This window comes from Pagrus pagrus (genome assembly GCF_965226575.1).
Source record: "Pagrus pagrus genome assembly, chromosome: 18".
NCBI classification, from domain to species: domain Eukaryota; kingdom Metazoa; phylum Chordata; class Actinopteri; order Spariformes; family Sparidae; genus Pagrus; species Pagrus pagrus.
This window is the reverse complement of record NC_140202.1, coordinates 29,382,975-29,409,088: the sequence shown is the minus strand read 5'-3', so window position 1 is coordinate 29,409,088 and position 26,114 is coordinate 29,382,975. Positions and strand designations below refer to the sequence as shown.

Here is a 26,114-nt window from a genome sequence, read left to right as displayed (position 1 = left end):
AAGCCACTCCGACATTTCAAGTGCACCCGTTTACAGACTTTACAGTAAAGACACGGAGAAGACGGCTACAGCGTGTACCGACTTCCTGTTTTCAAAATAAAAATGTGGGATATTTAAAGCAGAGATACTGTGTTTATAGCTATTGAGAAGCTATTGAGCTGAGATGCTAATATTTACATATAGCCTAAAAATTAATAAAAAAGTTATGAACAGATGTAAAAAATATGAAAAGATGTAAAATGTAAAAACAAGAGGCGTATCTCATGCAGCCAGTGTAGTTACATGATCCCACACTGATTTTGAGTCAATTGATCACATGACCTGGGAGCTATTGAGCTAAAATGCTAATATTTACGTAGAAAAATTAATAAAAAATATGAAAAGATGTAAAATGTAAAAACAAGAGGCGTATCTCATGCAGCCAGTGTAGTTACATGATCCCACACTGATTTTGAGTCAATTGGTCACATGACCTGGAAGCTATTGAGCTAAAATGCTAATATTTACATAGAAAAATTACTAAAAAATATTTAGAGATGTAAAACGTAAAAACAAGAGGCGTATCTCATGCAGCCAGTGTAGTTACATGATCCCAACATGATTTTGAGTCGATTGGTCACATGACCTGGAAGCTATTGAGCTAACATGCTAATATTTACATATAAAAATGAATAAAAATTAATAAAACATATTTAGAGATGTAAAATGTAAAAACAAGAAGCGTATCTCATGCAGCCAGTGTAGTTACATGATCCCACACTGATTTTGAGTCAATTGGTCACATAACCTGGAAGCTATTGAGCTAACATGCTAATATTTACATACAAAAATTAATAAAAAATAATAAAAATTACTAAAAAATATTTAGAGATGTAAAACGTAAAAACAAGAGGCGTATCTCATGCAGCCAGTGTAGTTACATGATCCCAACATGATTTTGAGTCAATTGATCACATGACCTGGGAGCTATTGAGCTAACATGCTAATATTTACATATAAAAATTAATAAAAGATAATAAAAATTACTAAAAAATATGAAAAGATGTAAAACGTAAAAACAAAAGGCGTATCTCATGCAGCCAGTGTAGTTACATGATCCCAACATGATTTTGAGTCAATTGGTCACATGACCTGAAAGCTATTGAGCTAAAATGCTAATATTTACATATAAAAATTAATAAAAAATATTTAGAGATGTAAAATGTAAAAACAAGAGGCATATCTCATGCAGCCAGTGTAGTTACATGATCCCAACATGATTTTGAGTCAATTGATCACATGACCTGGAAGCTATTGAGCTAACATGCTAATATTTACATACAGAAATTAATAAAAAATTATAAAAATTACTAAAAAATATTTAGAGATGTAAAATGTAAAAACAAGAGGCGTATCTCATGCAGCCAGTGTAGTTACATGATCCCAACATGATTTTGAGTCAATTGATCACATGACCTGGAAGCTATTGAGCTAACATGCTAATATTTAGCCTACATATAAAAATTAATAAAAATTAATAAAACATATTTAGAGATGTAAAATGTAAAAACAAGAGGCGTATCTCATGCAGCCAGTGTAGTTACATTATCCCACACTGATTTTGAGTCAATTGGTCACATAACCTGGAAGCTATTGAGCTAACATGCTAATATTTACATACAGAAATTAATAAAAAATAATAAAAATTACTAAAAAATATTTAGAGATGTAAAATGTAAAAACAAGAGGCGTATCTCATGCAGCCAGTGTAGTTACATGATCCCAACATGATTTTGAGTCAATTGATCACATGACCTGGAAGCTATTGAGCTAACATGCTAATATTTACATATAACAATTAATAAAAAATAATAAAAATTACTAAAAAATATTTCGAGATGTAAAATGTAAAAACAAGAGGTGTATCTCATGCAGCCAGCGTAGTTACATGATCCCAACATGATTTTGAGTCAATTGATCACATGACCTGGAAGCTATTGAGCTAACATGCTAATATTTACATATAAAAATGAATAAAAATGAATAAAACATATTTAGAGATGTAAAATGTAAAAACAAGAGGCGTATCTTTACTAACTGCCACTGCTGCTACTGCTGCTGCTGCTAGCCACTGCTGCTAGCCACTGCCACTGCTGCTACTGCTGCTGCCACTGCTGCTGTTAGCCACTGCCACTGCTGCTAGCCACTGCCACTGCTGCTGCTGCTGCTGCTAGCCACTGCCACTGCTGCTACTGCTGCTGCCACTGCTGCTGCTAGCCACTGCCACTGCTGCTAGCCACTGCTGCTAGCTACTGGCACTGCTGCTGCTGCTGCTGCCACTGCTGCTACTGCTGCTGCCACTGCTGCTGCTGCTACTGCTGCTGCTGCTGCCACTGCCGCTGCCACTGCTGCTACTGCTGCTGCCGCTGCCACTGCTGCTACTGCTGCTGCCACTGCTGCTGCTGCCGCTGCTACTGCTGCTGCTGCTACTGCTGCTGCCGCTGCTACTGCCGCTGCTGCTGCCGCTTCCTCCTTCTTTCTCCTCTTTTCAGCACGGCTGGGGTAGCTTCTTTTCATCTCCTCTTCTTCTCTCACCACTTCGCGCTGTTTGTTTTCATTTTGCTGCTGTCTTCCTGGATCCGTTCTGCACATGCGCAGTAAGATAGACTGATCCAATGTAGTGGAGACTGAAGGGGGGGCCCCGACACACACATAATACGATTAGCATTCTGCTGGCATTTTAGCGAGGATTTTAATCAAAAACATAATTATTGTGCGCAAATAAGTAATAACTGTATTAACCATAAGTGTATGAGGATTTTTATGGGGCCCTCAGGAACATGGGGCCCTGGGCAACCGCCTAGTTTTGCCTAATGGTAAGTCCGCCCCTGATTAAAGTAAAACGTTTCATTGTTGTAAATCACAGCAGCTCGTTAAGTCTTGTTTTATTTGCTTTGTACGCAGATAAAGGAAACAGAACGTGTTTGGTGCATATGAAGCAGAATGCTTGGCACAGTCCAGCTGTGTGAGTGTCCAAATGCACTTGTTCTCGTGTTAATTTTACGTGTTTTTAAATGGAGGTTTTGAACTTTCAGGACCAGCCGATTCCACTTGGCAGAAACATGGCGTCCCAGCCGACCCCTCCGTCCGTCCTGAGAGAGTTTTGCCCCCTCTACTACCTGCTGAACGCCATCCCAGCCAAGGTACTAAACCGTTCCGAACCAGGCCAGAACCCAGGCCAAGACACTGACCCGTTCCAATCAAAACCAGGCCAGAACCGGGCCAAGACACTGACCCGATCCAATCAAAACCATGCCAAGATACTGACCCGTTCCAATCAAAACCAGGCCAGAACCAGGCCAAGACACTGACTTGTCTCTTAAGGGGTCACCACACATAAAGTGAGTAGCTGAGGGAAGCCTCAGGCTGAAGCTGCTGCAGCCTGTGTGTTAAACACAGATGAGCTGGGACAGAGGGCAGGTGTGATGAAAGCAGATGTTTTATCGTTCTCCCAGCAGGGGGTGCTGGACCATTGTTCTTTAACACACCAGGTGTGCCTGTCTGTCTCTGTGACCTGTGACCTGACTGGGTCTCATCTTCACCGTTTCAATGTAGTTTTAGCAGATCGGTTTGGATCAGTTTCACAGAGTGTCATCAGCCTGGTTCTTCACCTGTGTGACCCATGAACACGGGGTCACCTGTGTGACCCACGAAGACGGCGCCACCTGTGTGACCCACGAAGACGGCGCCACCTGTGTGCACCTGTAAAACTGGTGCAGTTACAGAGGTCATATTAGGCTTTTGGGTTTTTACCTTTCCTTTATTGTGTTATTAAGCATTTTTGTGCATGTAAATGTTCTGCAAAGTGAAAAAGGCCAAAGTCCACACCAAAGGGACTCACTGTCTCTCACAGGAAACACTGCTGCTGCACTGCCTGACCCGCCTGTTCTGGAGTCCAGCCTTTACTTCTTAACTTATGTTCATCACTATGAAACAGGCGTTATACAATATATATTTATATAAATATTATAAAATATATAAACTCCAGTCAGTCAGTACACATTTGCAGAAACTGCGAAGTTAAAACGTTATATTTTAAATAAAAGATGGTTACTAAATAATAACTTAGCACTCTGAAATGTCCGGCTCCAGTCTTGGTTTCGAAGGTGTTTCCATAGTAGAGTCGTGCTGAACCGCAGCCATGGTTACCAGCTGTAGCGGCCTTATTTTAGATCACACTAGCTTGCTCGGCATGACCTGCCCTACTCTGCCCCTCTGATTGGGTACTTCCTGCCCGTTAAGAAATGTGCATGTGCAACTCTCACCAAAGACTGAACAGAAGCGAGATGTGTCACTCTGTAGCTAAGCGGAGCGTTCAAGACCCAGTGTGAAAAGAGATGCTGCAGCAATGCACTATATGCAAAATAATGTGTTTTTTGAAATGAGAGATAAACCTCTTCTACCAGGACCCCCAAATTAAAGTATGAACCTGATTAGCATAATATGACCTCTTTAAACACAATAAACAATCTCACACCTTCAGCAGATCAACTTCTGACAGTAAAGACCAAAGATCTCATCAGTCCTGTAAAGATGAATGATGATGGTGATGGTGATGGTAATGATGATGGTGATGGTGAAAGTGATGATGGTGCTTGTGATGATGCTGATGGCAATGATGATGATGATGATGATGGTGATGATGGCAATGATGCTGCTGATGATGATGATGATACTGATGCTGATGGTGATGATGGTGATGATGATGGTGATGGTGATGATGATGGTGATGATGGTAATGATGCTGATAGTGATGCTAATGGTGATGATGATGGTGATGATGATGATGCTGATGCTGATGACGAAGGCTCCTGCCTGTCTCCTGCAGGTGCAGCGTGGATTCCGGTCCGTCTTGGTCTACCTGACGGCTCTGGACAGCAGCAGTGACTTCCTGGCGGTCGGCAGCAGCATTGGGATGCTCTACCTGTACTGTCGCCGCCTCGCACATATGAACAAGTACAGCCTGGAGGTCAGAGCTCTTCTTCTTCTGTGGTGTTCATCAGTTGTACAGCTGAGTCCTCAGTAGAGCTGTCAGTGTTTATTCAAAGTTATTGATCAAACTGGGGACAAATATTAACACTTTGCGGTCTTTAAGTGTTTGATGCAGTTTACCTTTACTGGCCAGCAGAGGGCACTCTTAACATTTACTATCTGTTCCACCTATTGCAGCTTTATTGATCTATCAGTAAACCCAGTTGATCAATAATAATTCAAGATTCATTTTTCTGTCACATTGGAGATTTGTCTCGGATAAAAGGCTGCCGCATGACAAGACATATAATACAGTACATAGACACACACAAGACATATAATACAGTACATACACAGACACAAGACATAATACAGTACATACACAGACAGACACAAGACATATAACACAGTACATACACAGACACAAGACATAATACAGTACATACACAGACACAAGACATATAATACAGTACATACACTGACAGACACAAGACATATAACACAGTACATACACAGACAGACACAAGACATTGGTACATAACACAAGTGCAAACAATACAGTAGGGTTAGGGTTCACATGGACACCCGAGGACAGATTAGAGGCATTATGTTCCCCCAAGTATTTGTAAGAATGGACCTGAGTGATACCGGCATTCTGGACAAGCAGTGAAGAGTGATCTCGTAGGTGACCTGGATCAGAAATAATTTCCTCTGTTTTCTTTACATTAACAAAGAATAACCTATAAACTATAAACTTCAGGATGTAGCTAAATAAAGTGTGTTTGTTAGTCGCGGGGAGGGAGGCTGTTTTCTAAGGGAAAGTTCACTGAAATCTCGGTTGGGAGGGCTGACCGTCACCGTGAGACAGTAACTACAATAACGCAACAGTGAAGAAGACAAACGCATGTGAGTTTTTTGCCGGAGACAGACACTGTTTTTCAGGCAGAATTGTGATGAAGAGTCGGTAGGACAGACAGGGGGACAGACAGGATGTCAGACAGGAGGACAGACACTTCTCCACCTATAACTGGTATTTTTTCCTCATAAGTTGCCAAAGACACGTGCAGTTACTACATTACTGTTGTTTGGTCCTGTAACGTTGCTTTGTGGGACATTTCTCTTTATTTTGTTGAGTGAAGGATCTGTTTAGTTGTCAGACTGTGAACACCATCAGACGGACACACCCTGGCTTTTCCACTCATGCAGACGACGGCTCTCCTCTGTTGCTGCTCTGATTGCTCCAGAGGCAGATCAGAGCCACACTGAAACTGTCTCCCCTCTCCAGATCTGAAACTTTCACATAGAGGACGATGCAGCGCAGTGTGAATGGGGCTGTTGTTAGGGTTGCATCATCAGTGCTACGATTGTTTTTATAAACAAACTGATGAGAATCTAAGTGGCCTTGAATGTTGGACTTTAACTCCCACACCATCAACAGCTCCAGACACTTCATAACGTTGGAGGTCTGTATTCATTATTTTCTTTAGGGACGGGTTTTTTGGAGGAGGAGTGATGATGTTTTCCAAAGAGACTGAACTGTATGTGAATCAACTGACCTTTGGAAGACGACACCAGGCTGGTGTAAGTTCATCTACACATGTCTTCAAAAGGACAGCTGAGACACCATCAGGGCCTGTTGCCTTACTGTTTCTGTCTCTGTCTCAGGTGATCAGTACTGCATTCAGGTGATGTCCATAATGTTTGTGGTTTTTAACGCTGTTTGATTTTGAAGACGTCATTTCAGACACAGTCTGAATTCCTGTGTGTGTGTGTGTGTGTGTGTGTGTGTGTGTGTGTGTGTGTGTGTGTGTGTCTCACAGGGGAAGAGTGATGCCATCACAGCTGTGAAGCTGCTCAGCTGTTTTGATGATCTGGTTGCCGTGGGAACAGCATCTGGTCGAGTTGCAGTCTTCCAGCTGGTGTCTCCACTTCCTGGTCGAAACAAACAGGTGATAACACACCTGTCTGTCTCTCTGTAGTTGTAACACACCTGTCTGTCTTTATGTCTGTCCCTCTGTAGTTATAACACACCTCTCTGAATCTCTGTAACACACCCGTCTGTCTCTCTGTAGTGGTAACACACCTGTCTGTCTGTCTCTCTGTCTGTCTCTCTGCAGTTGAGGCGTTTCGACGTGGTTGGCCTCCATAAAGGTTCCGTCACGTCGTTGGCGTGGAGCACCAACGGAATGAAACTGTTCTCCGGAGATGATAAAGGACGGGTGGTGTTCTCATCTCTGGACCTGGACCAGGTGAAACCACAACCACACAAACTGATTAATGAGCCAATAATTTACTGGAGGAATCATTTTGGTAGATAATAGTTAAATATCTCTGTTATCATCTCCCTACACCCAAACACACGTATTTAAAAAATGTTTTAATAGACTGTAAGTATAAACAGCAGAGAAGTTTCGAATTTGAGCAGCTGGAGCTCAGAAGAAAACACTGCTGACACAGAGCCTTAAATTTCATGCATAAGTCCACATTAACTTATTTTCTGTTGTAGAGATGTAGCTGTAACTAACCTATGAGAATTAATTATAACTGTAAGATATAATTACAAATGACAACATGAAAAACAACTTCTACCCATGTAATTTAGCCTCATGAGAACAGTTGAGACGTCACCTCTCTTTGCAAAACCATCAAAGTCGAGCGTCATGTCTGATGTTTAAATGTGCAGCACAGGGGACAGGTGTGACCCTAACCCATCAGTCAGTCAGGATCTGTAACCTGACTTGTTGAAGTTCAGTCATGTCTCTGTCTTGACAACCGCTGATGTAACTTGTCACTTCAGGTGAGTGAAAAAGAGTCAACTCTTGTCCTGTTGTCTAATTGAAATTTAGACAGCACCCTCTGTTGGAATCAAGCTGAATAGCAATGCAGACTCATTGTAGTAGTAGTAGATGAATTGATTATTGGTGATTGTTGGAGCTGTACATGATACACACCATCCTGACCTTGTGTGTGTGTAGGGTGTGTGTAAACCCGTGCTGCTGTTGGAGGAATCCTCAGGTGTGGTGCAGATGGAGTACAGTCACCAGGTGCTGCTGGTCTCAACACAGCAGAGATCTCTGCTTTACTGCACACAGACACAGGAAGTCGAGCAGCTCGGCACCAAGCCACGCAAGAGGTAAACACACTACACACATGTAACACACTACACACATGCAACACACTACACACATGTAACACACTACACAGAACACATGGTATTAACACACTACACACAACACATGATGTTAACACACAACACATGATGTTAACACACAACACATGATGTTAACACAGAACACATGATGTTAACACACAACACATGATGTTAACACAGAACACATGATGTTAACACACAACACATGATATTAACACACTACACACAACGCATGATATTAACACACTACACACAACACATGATATTAACACACAACACAAGATGTTAACACAACAGATGATATTAACACACGACACATGATATTAACACACTACACACAACACATGATGTTAACACACAACACATATTAACACACTACACGATATTAACAGACTACACATGATATTAACACACAACACATGATATTAACACACAACACATGATGTTAACACACACAACACATGATATTAACACTCTACACACTACACGTGATATTAACATACAACTCATGATGTTAACACAGAACACATGATGTTAACGCAGAACACATGATGTTAACACAGAACACATGATGTTAACACACAACTAGGGCTTTGACATCGAACTTCGGTATTCGAATATAATTTGAATATTAAAAAAAAAATGATATTCGAACGAATATCGGGCAGCTTCTAAATATTCGAATCTATAATAAGCATTATTTTTGGTAAATGTGTTTGCCTGAAAACAGTTTTCAATCCAGATTCAAGGCTTTTTTCAGCCTGTTTCGTGAAACGCGAGCTCATGACCATTGATCACCTGGGGCTTCTGTGCTGATGACGTTATCACGTCGTTAGCGCCTGATGCCTGTTTACACTTTTCCACAGAAAAACAATGGCGGAGCAAAAGTTGGCGCGCTGCTATCTTGCCATTTGCAACGCTCTTCTCTGGAGCCAGAAAACGTCAATCATCTCGTCTTTTGGCGAACAACTTAAAAAAGTCTGCAGCCAAGTAAACTGTAGCCTGCTAATTAGATAGCCATTAATGGCGAATTATTAGCATAGGCTTTGATTGTTTAATTGTTCGGATAACGATAGTGTTATAATGGTGTTCTAGTGATAACTGATGTGTTTGATCAATTTTACATGTCAAAAGCGCCTTGTTTTTGGTTGGCGTATTGCTGTCAGATCGCTAAACAATTAGTCAGTGAGTGGTTGGTAATGTGAAACCATCTGTTAATGGGCCTGTGGCTGGTGGGCGTGTGCTGGTTTTGAATAGACATACGAATGGACCCTACCTTTATTTATTTGTGTTTTCAGTATTTAGCCTGACTGGCTTATTTTTTATTTATTTTTGATAAGAACAGTGGATAGAACCTGTCTAAGCCTATGTGTAAAGGTCTGACTCAATAAAAAAAAAAACTTGACTTTTTTTCTGTCTATTGATTGATACACTGCCCTCTGGTGGACAGAACATGATCAAAATATTATCAATAAATATTCGAATATATTCGAATATTAATATTAATAAACAAACAAAGTTCGAATATGATTTTTTGGGCAAATGTCAAAGCCCTACACACAACACATGATGTTAACACACAACACATGATGTTAACACAGAACACATGATGTTAACACACAACACATGATATTAACATACTACACACAACGCATGATATTAACACACTACACACAACACATGATATTAACACACAACACAAGATGTTAACACACAACACATGATGTTAATACAGAACACATGATGTTAACACACAACACATGATGTTAACACAGAACACATGATGTTAACACACAACACATGATATTAACACACTACACACAACACATGATATTAACACACAACACATGATGTTAACACACAACACATGATATTAACACACTACACATTATATTAACACACTACACATGATATTAACACACAACACATGATATTAACACACTACACACAACACATGATGTTAACACACACAACACATGATATTAACACACTACACGATATTAACACACAACACATGATGTTAACACACACAACACATGATATTAACACTCTACACACTACACGTGATATTAACATACAACTCGTGATATTAACACAGAACACATGATGTTAACACACAACACATGATATTAACACACTACACACAACACATGATGTTAACACACACAACACATGATATTAACACACTACACGATATTAACACACAACACATGATGTTAACACACACAACACATGATATTAACACTCTACACACTACACGTGATATTAACATACAACTCGTGATATTAACACAGAACAGATGATGTTAACACACAACACATGATATTAACACACTACACACAACACATGATGTTAACACACACAACACATGATATTAACACACTACACGATATTAACACACAACACATGATGTTAACACACACAACACATGATATTAACACTCTACACACTACACGTGATATTAACATACAACTCGTGATATTAACACACTACACATGATATTAACACACTCAAAAGACATTTTATTTTTGTGAAGGATGTAAATGTAATAAACCTGCTGAGAACGTGCAGTTAAAGAGAAAACAAACTTCCTATTGATCTTATTTGTTTTCACATCTTCCCAACAATTCCATATTCATCATTAAATATGTTCTTACATAGAATGAACCATTTTTTCAGTTTTTTTAACACAAAACAAAACTGAACAAAAAGAACATGGGGTGTCTTGAGTTTGAGAAAATAAATTAAAAATAGACAAGTTATAAAGAGATGAATAAACATTTCTTTTCTCTCTTTTTTTTAAACAAAAGAAGGGCATTTCAGGGAAATATACATTTTCCACCTTGTCCAAAATTCCTTGAATTTATGTTCCTGGAGCCTCATTGAAAAGGTAATTCTTTCCATTACAAAGATTTCATAGATAATATGGTACCAGTTCTCTGTAGATGGAGCATCTGGCTGGAGCCATTTCCTTGTAATTGCTTTTCTAGCAGCAACACTTAGGATCCTGTTGACACTTTCAACACGCCTCCACCTTCACTGAACATACATTCAAACCCCTGAGCAGGTGATACGGGTGGAAAGTCGATCATGATAGTCAAGCTTCATTTCGTCGATATTGATAGTTATCATTTGTAATGACTCTAATTGTCTGAAGGCATCATAGTGAGCGTTGGAGCAAAGCATGCTGGGGATTTGTCTGTGAAATGATGTCACTCATAGCTCGCTCCATTATTAAATGATATGACAGGCTGTTTATATTCAGTCTGTGCTTCATGTTGGTCTGTATTTAATGCAGACATGTGAAACTATCGAACATAATATTAAACTGTTTTCTTATTGTTATCGATGTCTGTTGCTGATACATATTGTCACCATTTTATGGCCCCGGCCTCAGTATGTACAGAACAGTTTGGTCCATCACGATGACAGTCATAGACTGTGAGGTCACAGAGAGAGAGGAAGAAAGAGATAAATGACCTCTGACAGCTGAATCTGATGTTTTTGTAGTTGTTTTTTTATTTCACACTTGCTTTGGTAACGTAAACGTCTGTTTAAATTTGAATCTGACGAGTTCAACGTGCACACAAGGAGAGGGAGAGACGAGAGGAGAGGCTGAGGAGGCTGCAGGACCAAGGTCCAGATCCACAACAACTGGGTTTAATAGATATTCATACACATGTCTACTGTACACAGTGACAACAGTGGGTGTGGTATTAATACATGTTGATGGTAGTTTTATAGTATTAGTACACGTTGATGGTAGTTGTACCTTGTTACAGTATTAGAACATGTTGATGGTAGTTCTAGCTTGTTACAGTATTAGTACACGTTGATGGGCGGCTGTGGCTCAGGGGTAGAGCCAGCGTCTTGTTATCTGGAGGTCGCTGGTTTGATTCCGCTGGGCTGCATGTCGAACTGTGCTTGGGCAAGATACTGAACACCAAAAACTGCTCCTGCTGTGCTGGTGGACAGCTTGCATGGCAGCCCCGCCATCAGTGTATGAATATATGTATGAATTACTATAAGTCGCTTTAGCGTTTGCTAAATGTCCTAAATGTAAATGATGGTAGTTTTACCTGGTTACAGTATTAGTACATGTTGATGGTAGTTGTACCTTGTTACAGTATTGGCACACGTTGATGGTAGTTGTACCTTGTTACAGTATTAGTACATGTTGATGGTAGTTGTACCTTGTTGTAGTATTAGTACATTTTGATGGTAGTCCTGCCTTGTTACAGTATTAGTACATGTTGATGGTAGTTGTACCTTGTTACAGTATTAGTACATGTTGATGGTAGTTGTACCTTGTTACAGTATTGGCACACGTTGATGGTAGTTATACCTTGTTACAGTAATAGTACATGTTGATGGTAGTTGTACCTTGTTACAATATTAGTACATGTTGATGGTAGTTGTACCTTGTTGTAGTATTAGTACATTTTGATGGTAGTCCTGCCTTGTTACAGTATTAGTACATGTTGATGGTAGTTGTACCTTGTTACAGTATTCGTACAGTTGATGGTAGTTGTACCTTGTTACAGTATTCGTACAGTTGATGGTAGTTGTACCTTGTTACAGTACTAACAGTTTGTCTGGTGTTGGTCACAGCAGCGGCAGGTTTGGCGCCTGCTTCCTGCCGGCTCTCTGTAAACAGAGCGATCTTCAGGTGTTTGCTGCTCGACCTGGACTCAGACTGTGGAGGTCTGACATCAGAGGACAGGTGGAGGACACCCGGCTGCTCAAACCACTCTTCAACTCACAGGTACACTGGGAACACTGGGAACACACTGCTATCACATACATTCAGGACTGGTACTACTACAGCAGGAGGTTTGATTTCCACCTGATATGAAACCGTAAAGATGGCTGCCAGAGGGAAGTCCGGTACCAGAGAGAAGCAGCAGATATATAATATTTGTACATGTAACTCTGTGAATTAAGAGTTGTTGTTGGCTGGTTGGTTTTAGACTAATTCACATTTGTGAATTAGTCTGGTGATGGCAAGTGACTGCAGCTACTAACAGACATAAATTCTAACCCTATACTACTTGCTACTGCTGATGTTACTGCAGTAACAGTACTACACTTTGTACTCAGCAGCTGTTCTTGTACTTTTAGAATGAGTGGAAATATTTAGCTGTTTCTGCATATTCATGAAAAACGACTGGTAATAACCACAAAGATTACATTTTCTCTACCTGTCTGTCTACCTGTGCGACTCAGATTCCTCAGTTTGAGTTGTTTCCTCGTCCTGATCCAATCGGAGCTTACCGTCCCACAGACAGACAGCTCGGCCTGCTCAGCTGTTTCCTCAGAGAGGGCTGGATCCTCAGCTGGAATGAGTACAGCATCTACGTCCTCGACTGTCTTAACGAGGTACTGCAACTAGGGATGTCCCGATCAGGTTTTTTTTACCCTGATCCCGATCCGAGTCACTTAATATTTAGTATCTGCCGATACCGAGTCCCGATAACTAATATTTCCAAATGTCTGTCGTAAAGCTAATAGCAATCACATCTGTTAAATCACCTTGTAGGTGGTCACGAACTTTGCTGTACATCTCCGGTAAGGTGGTATCCGAACTGTAATGCCAAGATGGTAGGGCATACCGTGGATTCAAAAACTCCAGAAGACGGCGAAAACCCTGATCCTCTACCACAGAGATGGGCTGGTTATCCAGAGTGATGAATTCAATTACCTTCTCTGTAATATTTTTGGCCATGTCGCTGTCTCGAGGATATTTTCTTTCCTTTCGAAAGTATCCATGAGTGTTTGTTGCTTCGGTGCCTTTGCCTGTATTGCTTGAGTGAACTCGTTGTATTCCTTTAAGTGTTTGGTTTTTATGTGCCGTATCAAATTTGTAGTATTAAATGCAGCTCTTTTGTTACCCCCTCGCAAAATGGTCGTATTGCTGATGTTACATGTTGCCGTTGGACTGCTTTCACTTTCTAATTTAAAATATTTCCACACTGCAGACATTTTATCCACAGGTTTGCCAGAGTAACTTTACATTACGTCTGCGTTCTGCCACAAATTGTGCTCCGTTTACGACAGCTGACGTACAAATCATCGGGCTTGGGTCCACGTTCAAAATTGCCGATCCCGATCAGCGAAACAATGCCCATATCGGCCCCGATCCCGATCCCACAGATCTGCTCGGGTCATCCCTAACTACAACTACTCGTAGTACTGTTAATGAGTACAGCATCTACATCCTCGACTGTCTTAACGAGGCACTACAACTACTCGTAGTACTGTTAATGAACACAGTATCTACATTCTCGACTGTCTTAACGAGGTACCAGGTCTCTTCTGTTGACACAGTTGAGGTTAATGAGGTTCTACTAACAAACTGTAACAACAACCTACAGTCCTCTGTTGACAGGTACCTCTGTGTATTAGACTGGCACCACTGCCATCCAAATACTGTAATATCACACAAAGACATTTGTGTAATTTCCTTGATTCATGTTGATGTGTGAATGTTGACGTTTGAATGGTGATGTGTGAACGTTTACGCCGTGTGAATTATAATATTCTGTGAATCGTTTTGTTGTGTGAATTTTCTGAATGTTGACATTGTGTGAATGCTTATGTTGCGTAATATCTGATCAGTTTTGTGTTTGGTGCTGAAAGGTGATAATCGGAGCCTTGGAGAGCAGTGGAGATATTGTGTCAGTGTCATGTTGTGACAACGAGATCTTCATCCTGAAAGGAGATAGAGACATCATCCGTCTCTCCAACAGCCCTGAGGGACTGGCTTCCAACTGTGAGTACTAATACTACTGCTACTACCTTTACTACCTCTACTACTGCTGTTACTACCTCCTCTACTGCTGCTACTACCTCTACTACTGCTGCTTCAACCTCTACTGCTGCTGCTACTACCTCTACTACTGCTGCCTCTACCTCTACTGCTGCTGCTGCTACTACCTGTACTACTGCTGCTACTACCTTTACTACCTCTACCACTGGTGCTACTAACTCTACTACTACTGGTGCTACTAACTCTACTACTACTGGTGCTACTACCTCTACTACTACTGGTGCTACTACCTCTACTACTGCTGCTACTGCCTTTACCACTGCTGCTACCGCCTCTACTACTGCTGCTACTACCTTTACTGCCTCTACTGCTGCTTCTACCTCCTCTACTGCTGCTACTGCCCCTACTACTGCTGCTACTGCCTCTACTACTGCTGCTACTACCTTTACTGCTTCTACTGCTGCTACTACCTTTACTGCCTCTACTGCTGCTTCTACCTCCTCTACTGCTGCTACTGCCCCTACTACTGCTGCTACTGCCTCTACTACTGCTGCTACTACCTTTACTGCTTCTACTGCTGCTACTACCTTTACTGCCTCTACTGCTGCTTCTACCTCCTCTACTGCTGCTACTGCCTCTACTACTGCTGCTACTGCCTCTACTACTGCTGCTACTACCTTTACTGCTTCTACTGCTGCTACTACCTCTACTACTGCTGCTACTACCTTTACTGCCTCTACTACTGCTGCTTCTACCTCTACTACTGCTGCTACTACCTCTACTACTACCTCTACTACTGCTGCTACTAACTCTACTACTACTGGTGCTACTACCTCTACTACTACTGCTGCTACTACCTCTAATACTGCTGCTTCTACGTCTACTAGTTCTACTACTGCTGCTACTACCTCTACTACCTCTACTACTGCTGCTTCTACCTCTACTACTGCTGCTACTACCTCTACTACTACCTCTACTACTGCTGCTACTACCTCTACTACTGCTGCTGCTACTATCTCCACTACCCTTACTACTGCTGCTGCTACCTCTACTACTACCTCTACTACTGCTGCTGCTACTGCCTCTACTACTGCTGCTACTGCCTCTACTACTGCTGCTACTACCTTTACTGCTTCTACTGCTGCTACTACCTCTACTACTGCTGCTACTACCTTTACTGCCTCTACTGCTGCTACTACCTCTAATACTGCTGCTTCTACGTCTACTAGTTCTACTACTGCTGCTACTACCTCTACTACTGCTGCTACTACCTTTACTGCCTCTACTGCTGCTACTACCTCTAATACTGCTGCTTCTACGTCTACTAGTTCTACTACTGCTGCTACTACCTCTACTACCTCTACTACTGCTGCTTCTACCTCTACTACTGCTGCTACTACCTCTACTACTACCTCTACTACTGCTGCTACTACCTCTACTACTGCTGCTGCTACTATCTCCACTACCCTTACTACTGCTGCTGCTACCTCTACTACTACCTCTACTACCTCTACTACTACCTCTACTACTGCTGCTACTACCTCTACTACTGCTGCTGCTACTATCTCCACTACCCTTACTACTGCTGCTGCTACCTCTACTACTACCTCTACTACCTCTACTACTGCTGTTACTACCTCTACTACTGCTGCTGCTACCTCTACTACTACCCCTACTACCTCTACTACTGCTGTTACTACCTCTACTTCTGCTGCTACTACCTCTACTACTAACTCTACTACCTCTACTACTGCTGCTACTACCTCTACTACTGCTGCTGCTACCTCTACTACTACCTCTACTACCTCTACTACTGCTGCTACTACCTCTACTACCTTTACTACTGCTGCTACTGCCAGGGGCGTCGCACTTTCCCAGTTAGAGGGTTCAACACCCACACTTTTTCTGCAGTTTTTCCGCAGTTTTGCACAAACGCCTTACTACAGTGGCTCAGTTTCTGTGACCGCTCTCTGTCTGCGCTGCGGATGCCTCCTCTCCCCCTCCCTCTCCTGTTGTTGCTACAAACATGACACCGGCTTTCAGTGTGACCGGCTGATGATTGGCTGTTCTGCCTTAAGTCCCGCCTCTCTTGCTGTGTTAGATTTATCGTTCAGCTCGTGCTGAGGAGGCGGGAACTAGCCATAGATATATATCTAGATAGACGCTTCACTGAGCGCTGAATCATGGAGTGAACTTTATAAAGCTCCTTCTACAAAGTGCTATAAGTCTGGGAAACAGACAGGTACCAAAAACAAGGTATGTAATGTTCTCTGATGATTATAAACGTTACATACTTCTTATATGTTTAGTAAACAGGTAGGCACCAAACCCACGTATGTATTTTTCTAATGTTTTTATGAGTGTTTACAGCTGCCAATGCATGTAACTCTGTTACTGTGATGATAAATATTGAATCTGTGTCTATAATAACCAGATCTGACATGTAAATGTGATGCCTGTGGGAATAAAATGCACTGATGTTTACATTACATTTTACATTTAACTGATTTTGATGAATCGTTTTTATATCAAGTGATGTTAACTAAAAAATGACAATCATGGAGACAAAAAAATAACAAAGTCTGCAAATCAAAAATCAAAAATAAGACAGTGTAATTGGCTGGCTGGCTTTTACATAGAGCAGGTCACTGAAGAACATATATACATACTTATATCTATACAGCTGTATGTACAAGGAAACACATTGAAGAACATATGTATATATGTCTATGGCTGTAAACACTCATAAAAACATTAGGAAAACACATACGTGGGTTTGGTGCCTACCTGTTTACTAAACATATAAGGAGTAGTTTACATTTATAATCATCAGAGTGCGTTACATACCTTGTTTTTGGTACCTGTCTGTTTCCCAGATATATTCATACGTGTGTGAATGGGTAAATGAGAGGCAACAAGGATGTGTGAGACACTCCATCTCATTCCTATTGCCTCTCCTCGTGTCCGTGTCCCACCTCAGCGCTTCACAGGTAGTGCTCCTGCACATATACATGCGTCCCCTTCTGACTACTACAGGACTGAATTCTACAAAGTTCTAGATGTTGTTGACATTCAGTTTAGAGAAAGATTTGAGCAGGAGGTAATGCAAATGTTAAGGCATCTGGAACAAGTTCTCTTAACTGGAAAGTCCACATCCATCCCCCACACTTTTGAAAAGCTTGCTACGCCCCTGGCTACTGCCACTGTAAGTCTACAGCCCAGAGGGACTGGCCTCCAACTGTACTACTACTACTTCTACTGCTTGTTATAGCAATGCTACTACTGCTATTGAAAAATGACAACACAGACCTTCCTGCTGAACATGCAACTGCTAGTAAGTAAATAGATAACATGCCAATGTAAAGATTTCAAGCCAGTTTGATAATAAGCCAAACACCAGAATGGACCGGTATTATCAAATCAGAGTGAGAGTGAAGCAGCACCACAATCCATCAGGTCCATTGTGACACATTTTGATTTTATTTCTCACAACCATCAACTGATCTTTTCTTCCTCCAACGTTTAACATCAGAAAAATAAATGAATTCATAAAACTTCAGCCGAGTGCAGCACCTACATTTCAAATTCATACATGAATCTTCCACAACTATCTTCTTCTTCTTCTTCTTCTTCTTCTTCTTCTTCTTATTGTTACAGCTCATGAAGACTAATTATGTTGCTGATGTTTTTAACGTGTCCGTCTTTCTTCTTCAGTGTCGGAGCTCTCTGTCCGTCTGTCCTCACCTTTGACCACACCCAGCATCCTCCCACCAACCGGATCAGTGGAAACAGCTCAGCCAATCAGAACCATGGCTATCATCGTAGAGGGTGGGGGGAGGGAAGAGGGGGGAGGAGGATGGGAGAGACACAGTGAGGAGGGAGCAAAAGAAGATGAGGAGGAAGGACTGGAGGAAGTGGAGGAGGCAGAGGAGCAGCTGGAGGTGACTGACTAGTTTAACTGGTTGACACACTCAGTTCTGGACTGGTTAACTTACCTGTTATTGTGTCATGTGATCTGTTAGTGTGTCATGTGATCTGTTCGTGTGTCATGTGATCTGATACACTCTGTCCAGGTGATGGAGCAGCGGTCTGGTTTATTCACCAGCAGCTCTCGTAGCCGCAGCAGCTCTGTCACTTCCTGGGACAGTCTCCATGGAAACGCCCCAGTAACCACTTCATGCGAGCTGAGCTCGAGACGCTACAGCGCCCCCCTTGGTCAGGGTGAGATGCAGCAGGAGCTGGTGGTGAAAGCCATCAGAGTGAAGAAGAAGAAAAGGAGACGTCAAGGCAAGGACACATTTAGGCTGAGAGACAGACAACTAGACAGGCTGACAGACAGACAGACGGGCTGACGGACAGACAGGCTGAAACACAGACTGAGACATGTTAAGACAGGAATGTTTCTTTATTCTTTCCGTCCTCAGACAGCAGCAGTGGGAACCGTCAATCTGAGAGCAGCTGCTCAGATTCCATGTTTGTAGTCCAGGATGGCAGCTGTAGTGACGGAGGAAGTGGAACTCCTCTGAGTGACCGAGCCTCCCTCATTGGTCTGGACCTCCAAAACCAGGACTCCCCTGAACAGGACCAGGACTCACAGGAGGCACAGTCTGGGTGGTCAAACAGAGAAGTAAAGGATGGAGAGAAGGTGGCGTCTTTCTCCAACCAGTCTGGGTTAGTAACTGAAGACCAGCTGACAGAAAAGTTATCATTATGTCTCATCCTTGTTTCCTGCTTCCACTGACTGTTTGTCTTTTACTTGTTTTTGTTTTCTCAGCTCCCTACTCCCTCCAGGATCCCTGATCTTCCAGGGTCTGGAGAACCAACTGAAACCAGGTGCAGAGACAGAGGTCGTCCCCCCGACCCCGGATGTGGATCTGCTGCTGGAGTGCACCTTCTCCTACATGCATAAAACTGAGGATGATGGACAGGAGCAGCAACCAATGGAGGAGCAGGAGGACGAGTTTCTGAGCCCTCTGATTGGACCAGAGGAAGAAGAGGAGGAAGAGGTGGGTGTTGCTTGAGCTTATACATCCATTAACATAAACATTTAATGTGTAAGTCAGGACAGTAACAGTTAGTACTAAGTGAAGTCACACTGAAAGACAAGTTTACTATCTTTGTGAGGACACACTCGACAACACAGTCAGACCTCTTTACAGCACTGTGTCGGCACTGGAGAAAGGTCTGGCTGCACCAGCTCTCATTCTATGAAAAATGCTTTGGCTTGTTCGCATGTTTTTGAACCAATCACAGTCATCTTGGGCACTGTTTAACCCAGGATGCAGCAACGGTGCCCCTGCATAATAATGCTGGAGGAAACTGGGTTTTCATGTGGGGAGACGAACCCTGACATTAAAATTAAATTTAATTAGTTTGTATTTAAAACTGTCCTTGCAGTAGCAGGGACACTCTGGCATCTGGTCTGAGTACTCCTGTACAGGTCTGGTCTTTGCACCTCTGGTCCTGAATGGTCTTAAGTCAACCACCAGCTATTCCTATTCCATTGTCAAAACATTTTATAGTTAGCAGGCTACCTGCCTAAATTCCTCCAACCAGGTGGTCCAACCTGAACCAGATTGAGCTTATGTTCCTTTGGATTCCTGTGCAGAGACCTGTCAATCAGCATGATAACACTGTGCTAGTGATTTAACTCTCACCAAAACTGTCACCAGTAGCTTAGATTCTCTCCTGCAACATCAGGAGACCCCTACAACTAGTTCCCATACCTCTACAACTAGTCCCTACACTTGTACAACTAGTCCCCAGACCTCTACAACTAGTCCCTACACTTGTACAACTAGTCCCCAGACCTCTACAACTAGTCCCTACACCTCTATGACTAGTTCCCGGACCTCTACAACTAGTCCCTACACCTCTACAACCTGTCCCCAGACCTCTACAACTAGTCCTCAGACCTCTACACCTAGTCCCCAGACCTCTACAACTGGTCTCTAAACCTCTACAGCTAGTCACCAGACCTCTCCAACTGGTTCCTAAACCTCTACTGCTAGTCATCAGACCTCTACAACTGGTCCCCTCACCTCTACAACTAGTCCCTGCACCTTTATAACTTGTCCCAAGACCTCTCTAACTATTCCTCAGACCTCTCCAACTAGTCTCCAGACGTCTACAACTAGTCCCTACACTTCTACAACTAGTCCTCAAACCTCTACAGCAAGTCCTTTAGACATCTACAATTAGTCCCCAGACTTCTACAACTAGTCTCTACACCTCTACAACTAATCCTCAGACCTCTACAACTATTCCTCAGACCTCTACAACTAGTCTCCAGACTTCTACAACTAGTCCCTACACCTCCACTACTAGTCCCTACACCTCTACAGCAAGTCCTTTAAACATCTACAATTAGTCCCCAGACTTCTACAACTAGTCTCTACACCTCTACAACTAATCCTCAGACCTCTACAACTATTCCTCAGACCTCTACAACTAGTCTCCAGACTTCTACAACTAGTCCCTACACCTCCACTACTAGTCCCTACACCTCTACAGCAAGTCCTTTAGACATCTACAATTAGTCCCCAGACTTATACAACTAGTCTCTACACCTCTACAACTAATCCTCAGACCTCTACAACTAATCTCCAGACTTCTACAACTAGTCCCTACAACTCTACAACGGTCTTCAGACCTCTACAACTAGTCTTTAGACCTCTATAACTAGTCCCTAGACCTCAAAAATCAGTCCCTGTGCAGAGACCTGTTGATCAGCATGATAACACTGCTAGTGATTTTCCTCTCACTAAAGCTGGCACCAGTAGCTTAGATTCCTCTCCTGCAACATCAGGAGACCCCTACAACTAGTTCCCAGACCTCTACACTGCTGTTTGCTGCTGCAACGCTTTAAATTTCTCCATTGTGGGTCAAATAAAGGATTATCTTAATTTATCTTATCTAATCTTATATGACTGTTATGAATTAAATTCACCAAGAGATGGCGACATTTTACCTCCATAAAAATAGCCCAAAACTTCTATTGATAGCATAGATTGATAGGCTATAAACCTGAGCCAACATACGACCAACAACTGGTCAATTAACCTCTCCTTTTTCAACAGAGGTGAATTTATATGCAGTTAACAAGACATTCAATAAATGATAATAAGAGCCGCTGGAAAATTTAATCTCCAGTCTAGACAGAATTATCCTCTCTTCTGTCTCACGATTAGCACGCTAGCAGCTGGGGTGTTTATGCCACAACGTTTTTCTTTTTTTATTTCGACAACATACCCACCTTCAAGTGAAGCATGAGCCTCCTCTTGTTTTGACTTTTTCTTTCTTTTGTTTGCTCCCGATTCATATTGCTGTTTGGAGGCCATCTCTCCACCTGCATCCAACTGCCTGTCGGCGCATCTGACTGCTGATTGGTCAGATGCTGCGTGCTGTCATTCATTGCAGCAACGCCTGCGGTGTCAGATTACTCGTCTCTTTTTTTTTCTCTCCTGCCTCGGGCTGACTTGGTGCTCTACGCGCGCCTCAGAGCAGCGATGCACATCCTTTGGGCATTTGCAGAGAATGTGTCCCCTTGCGCAAAATGGGGCCCCCCATGGATTGTGGGGCCCTACAATCAAACAGCGCATGTTCTGCGTGTAGGGAGGGGTGGCGCTGACAACAAGTTCCCCGACCTCTACAACCAGTCCCTATACTTCTTCAACAAGTTCCCCGACCTCTAAAACTAGTCCTCAGATCTCTACAACTAGTCCCTACACCTCTAACACCTAGTCCCCACACCTCTACAGCTAGTCCCTACACCTTTTATAACTTGTCCCAAGACCTCTACAACAATTCCTTAGACCTCTACATCTATTCCTCAGACCTCTCCAACTAGTCCCCAGACTTCTACAACTAGTCTCTACACCTGTACAACTAGTCCCTACACCTCTACAATTAGTTCCCAGACCTCTACAACTAGTCCCTATACTTCTACAACCAGTCCCTTCACTTCCACAACTAGTCCTCAGACCTCTACAACTAGTCCCCAGACCTCTATAACTGGTCCCTACACCACTACAACTGGTCCCTACACCTCTACAGCTAGTCCCTACACCTTTATAACTTGTCCCAAGACCTCTACAACTATTCCTCAGACCTTTCCAACTCATCTCCAGACTTCTACATCTAGTACCTACACCTCTACAACTAGTCCTCAGACCTCTACAGCTAGTCCCTACACCTTTACAACTTGTCCCAAGACCTCTACAACTAGTCCTTTAGACATCTACAATTAGTCCCCAGACTTCTACAACTAGTCCCTACACCTCTACAGCTAGTCCCTACACCTTTTATAACTTGTCCCAAGACCTCTACAACAATTCCTTAGACCTCTACATCTATTCCTCAGACCTCTCCAACTAGTCCCCAGACTTCTACAACTAGTCTCTACACCTGTACAACTAGTCCCTACACCTCTACAATTAGTTCCCAGACCTCTACAACTAGTCCCTATACTTCTACAACCAGTCCCTTCACTTCCACAACTAGTCCTCAGACCTCTACAACTAGTCCCCAGACCTCTATAACTGGTCCCTACACCACTACAACTGGTCCCTACACCTCTACAGCTAGTCCCTACACCTTTATAACTTGTCCCAAGACCTCTACAACTATTCCTCAGACCTTTCCAACTCATCTCCAGACTTCTACATCTAGTACCTACACCTCTACAACTAGTCCTCAGACCTCTACAGCTAGTCCCTACACCTTTACAACTTGTCCCAAGACCTCTACAACTAGTCCTTTAGACATCTACAATTAGTCCCCAGACTTCTACAACTAGTCCCTACACCTCAACAACTAGTTCCTACAGCTCTACAATCAAACTGGAGAATTAAATTGGTATGCATGTTTTGATGGTGGGGGAAACCAGAGCACCCAGAGAAAACCTAACCCACAAATGAAATAGGACCTTCTTGCTGTGAGGCAACAGTGCTAACCACTGCACCACTGAGCTGTCTCCTCACATTACACAAGAAAGATGCCAAGACACAATTACTTTTGTTTTTCATTTCTGAAAAATAAAAGACTGTAATGTATCTCTTCGAACAAGTGCCTGTGTTTATTTGTGTGGTCTGAACTTCCACTTTTTGACGACTCTTCATCTCATTGTGTTTGAATATGATTCACATACCTTGTTTTTAACTAAAGCAGCGGCCAAATGAATGTGATTAAATCTAATGCTTTTCTGTATTTGTGTACAGAGTGATGACCTGGTGCCTCCTGCTGGTCTGACAGACCAGATGTTTTACTCCACTTTGTCTAGTCTGGACAGAAAACCCAGTATGTCCAGTGATGAAGAGGGAGACATCTACGGTCACACTGTGACTGCTGACGTCCTCAACTGTCCATCCAGTCAGACAGAGAAGACAACAGGCAGAGACCAGGATACTCAGGACAGAGACACACTCAAACCTGAGCAGGTGAGACACACACACAAACCTGATCAGGTGAGTCTGTCAGCAGGTGCTATATAAATCATTTTTTTTATCTTATCTCTGTCTAGTTGGCAGAAAGCTGGATGGGATATTCAGGACCAGGATGTGGAATACTGAGCCTGCAGGTGACTGACAGGTGGGTGGTCAGCTGACTCTCAGGTGACTAAAGTATGACCTGTGGGTTTCAGGTGTGTTGTTTGGACATTAAAGGACTGTGGTCAGGTGACAGGTGGCTGACAGGTATCTGACAGGTGACGTGTGTTTCAGGTATGTCTGGTGTCTGGACTTTAAAGGAGGACTGTTCTGCAGCACACTTCCTGAAACTGGACTGACCTGGCAGCGCTTCGAAGACAATGTCCACCAGATGGCATTATCACCTTCAGGTGAGTTACTGACATCACACCTGACAGATCCTCTGTTCATTTGTTGTAAACAACAACCCTGCTGTTAATAATGTCAAACTGGCAGCTTTAGTCCCATTTATTGTAGCATTGTAGCATGTAGCATTAGTTGGATGCTAACTGATGCAAACCCCTTCAGGTAATCTGCTGTGGAAGGTGGAGCAGAAGAGCATGACAGCATTTGCTTGTGCGAAAGTGTCAGTTAAAGGCAAACGTCATTGGTACAAAGCTGTGGAGCAAACAGGATTTGTTGCTCTGAGTGACGATTCCGCCTGGATCATCAGGACCAACGGAGACCTCTACCTGCAGACAGGTAAGTACCTGTTTATCTGTCATATATATATTCTATTTTGCATTTAAAAATATTTTTTCATTACAAATGAAAACATCAGTTTAACAGTTTGAGTGAATCTTGGAAAAATGACCATGAATGTCAGAATATCTCAGTACTTCCTCCTTCTGCTTTAGTGACAGCATGCACTCAAACTGCATGGACTCCACAAGTTAGTATGAAACACACTAGAAGCTTTGTGGAACACTTAAATCATACTGGGATAACATGAGTCTGCAGGTTTTACACTAACTTGTTGAGGAGACGTGCCAAATTCTAAGATATCACTCACCCAAACACTACTGCACCTGGCCCAACGGAGACCTCTACCTGTAGACAGGTATTAGTGTTGGTAGGTTTCCTCTTTTGCCCATCCGGTCCAGTGTCCAAGCTTCAACCCGTTTGATTTTGAGCCAACCGACTTTGTCAGGTGTAACACACTGATTTTGTATTCTGGTATATGAAGCCTTATTTTGATCCCCTGCACCTGTTGGCCCTGTTAAGGTTTCTGCATTACACTGTTATTACAAACTCTATCCCTTTCAAACTAAAAGCCCTCTACGTTTCAGCAGACAGAAACCCTTCATTTCTTAACAAGGCTTTTAATGTGAAACATTATCAGCAGGCCCACATGGAATCCGATTTTAAACAAGGAGATTTGCTGCTTTTAAAACTCAACATCAACACGTGTCCACCCTCTTGTACATGTTGGGACAGTCGTGTGTCTTACTGTAGGCATTAAGATCAAAGTTTGTGGTGCAATGTGACAATATGTCAAAAGTGTGATTTACTGCTGAGGAATAAAATACAAAATAATGTATTATGTTTGTTCATTTTTGCTCAAAAACAATCTTTGTTATCTTTTTTTTCCCACTTTTCCACAGTTTTTATTGATTTTTCACATCTTATATGTGCATCCACCGACACACATACACACCACATACAATACAAGAACCAAACAAAGCCACACTAGAAAACAAAAAGACAAAAGCAATATAAA

The 26,114-nt window shown here is 42.3% G+C and overlaps 1 protein-coding gene across 3 annotated transcripts in view; it reads left to right on the top strand.

Annotated features, from left to right (window-relative positions):
- The window catches only part of tecpr2 (tectonin beta-propeller repeat containing 2), a 48,547-nt gene that overhangs the window by 1,845 nt on the left and 20,588 nt on the right, over positions 1-26,114 (top strand). For all 3 annotated transcript variants that reach the window (XM_084382123.1, XM_084382122.1, XM_084382124.1), the window contains 16 exons: positions 3,075-3,182; positions 4,868-5,008; positions 6,831-6,959; positions 7,128-7,259; positions 7,986-8,143; positions 12,773-12,926; positions 13,388-13,540; positions 14,801-14,933; positions 18,645-18,871; positions 19,004-19,217; positions 19,355-19,601; positions 19,705-19,936; positions 24,149-24,367; positions 24,451-24,518; positions 24,650-24,765; positions 24,923-25,096. In XM_084382123.1, the coding sequence (XP_084238249.1) occupies positions 3,102-3,182; positions 4,868-5,008; positions 6,831-6,959; positions 7,128-7,259; positions 7,986-8,143; positions 12,773-12,926; positions 13,388-13,540; positions 14,801-14,933; positions 18,645-18,871; positions 19,004-19,217; positions 19,355-19,601; positions 19,705-19,936; positions 24,149-24,367; positions 24,451-24,518; positions 24,650-24,765; positions 24,923-25,096 (2,578 nt within the window). In that variant the 5' untranslated portion in view covers positions 3,075-3,101. The remainder of the gene's footprint in view (positions 1-3,074; positions 3,183-4,867; positions 5,009-6,830; positions 6,960-7,127; positions 7,260-7,985; positions 8,144-12,772; positions 12,927-13,387; positions 13,541-14,800; positions 14,934-18,644; positions 18,872-19,003; positions 19,218-19,354; positions 19,602-19,704; positions 19,937-24,148; positions 24,368-24,450; positions 24,519-24,649; positions 24,766-24,922; positions 25,097-26,114) is intronic.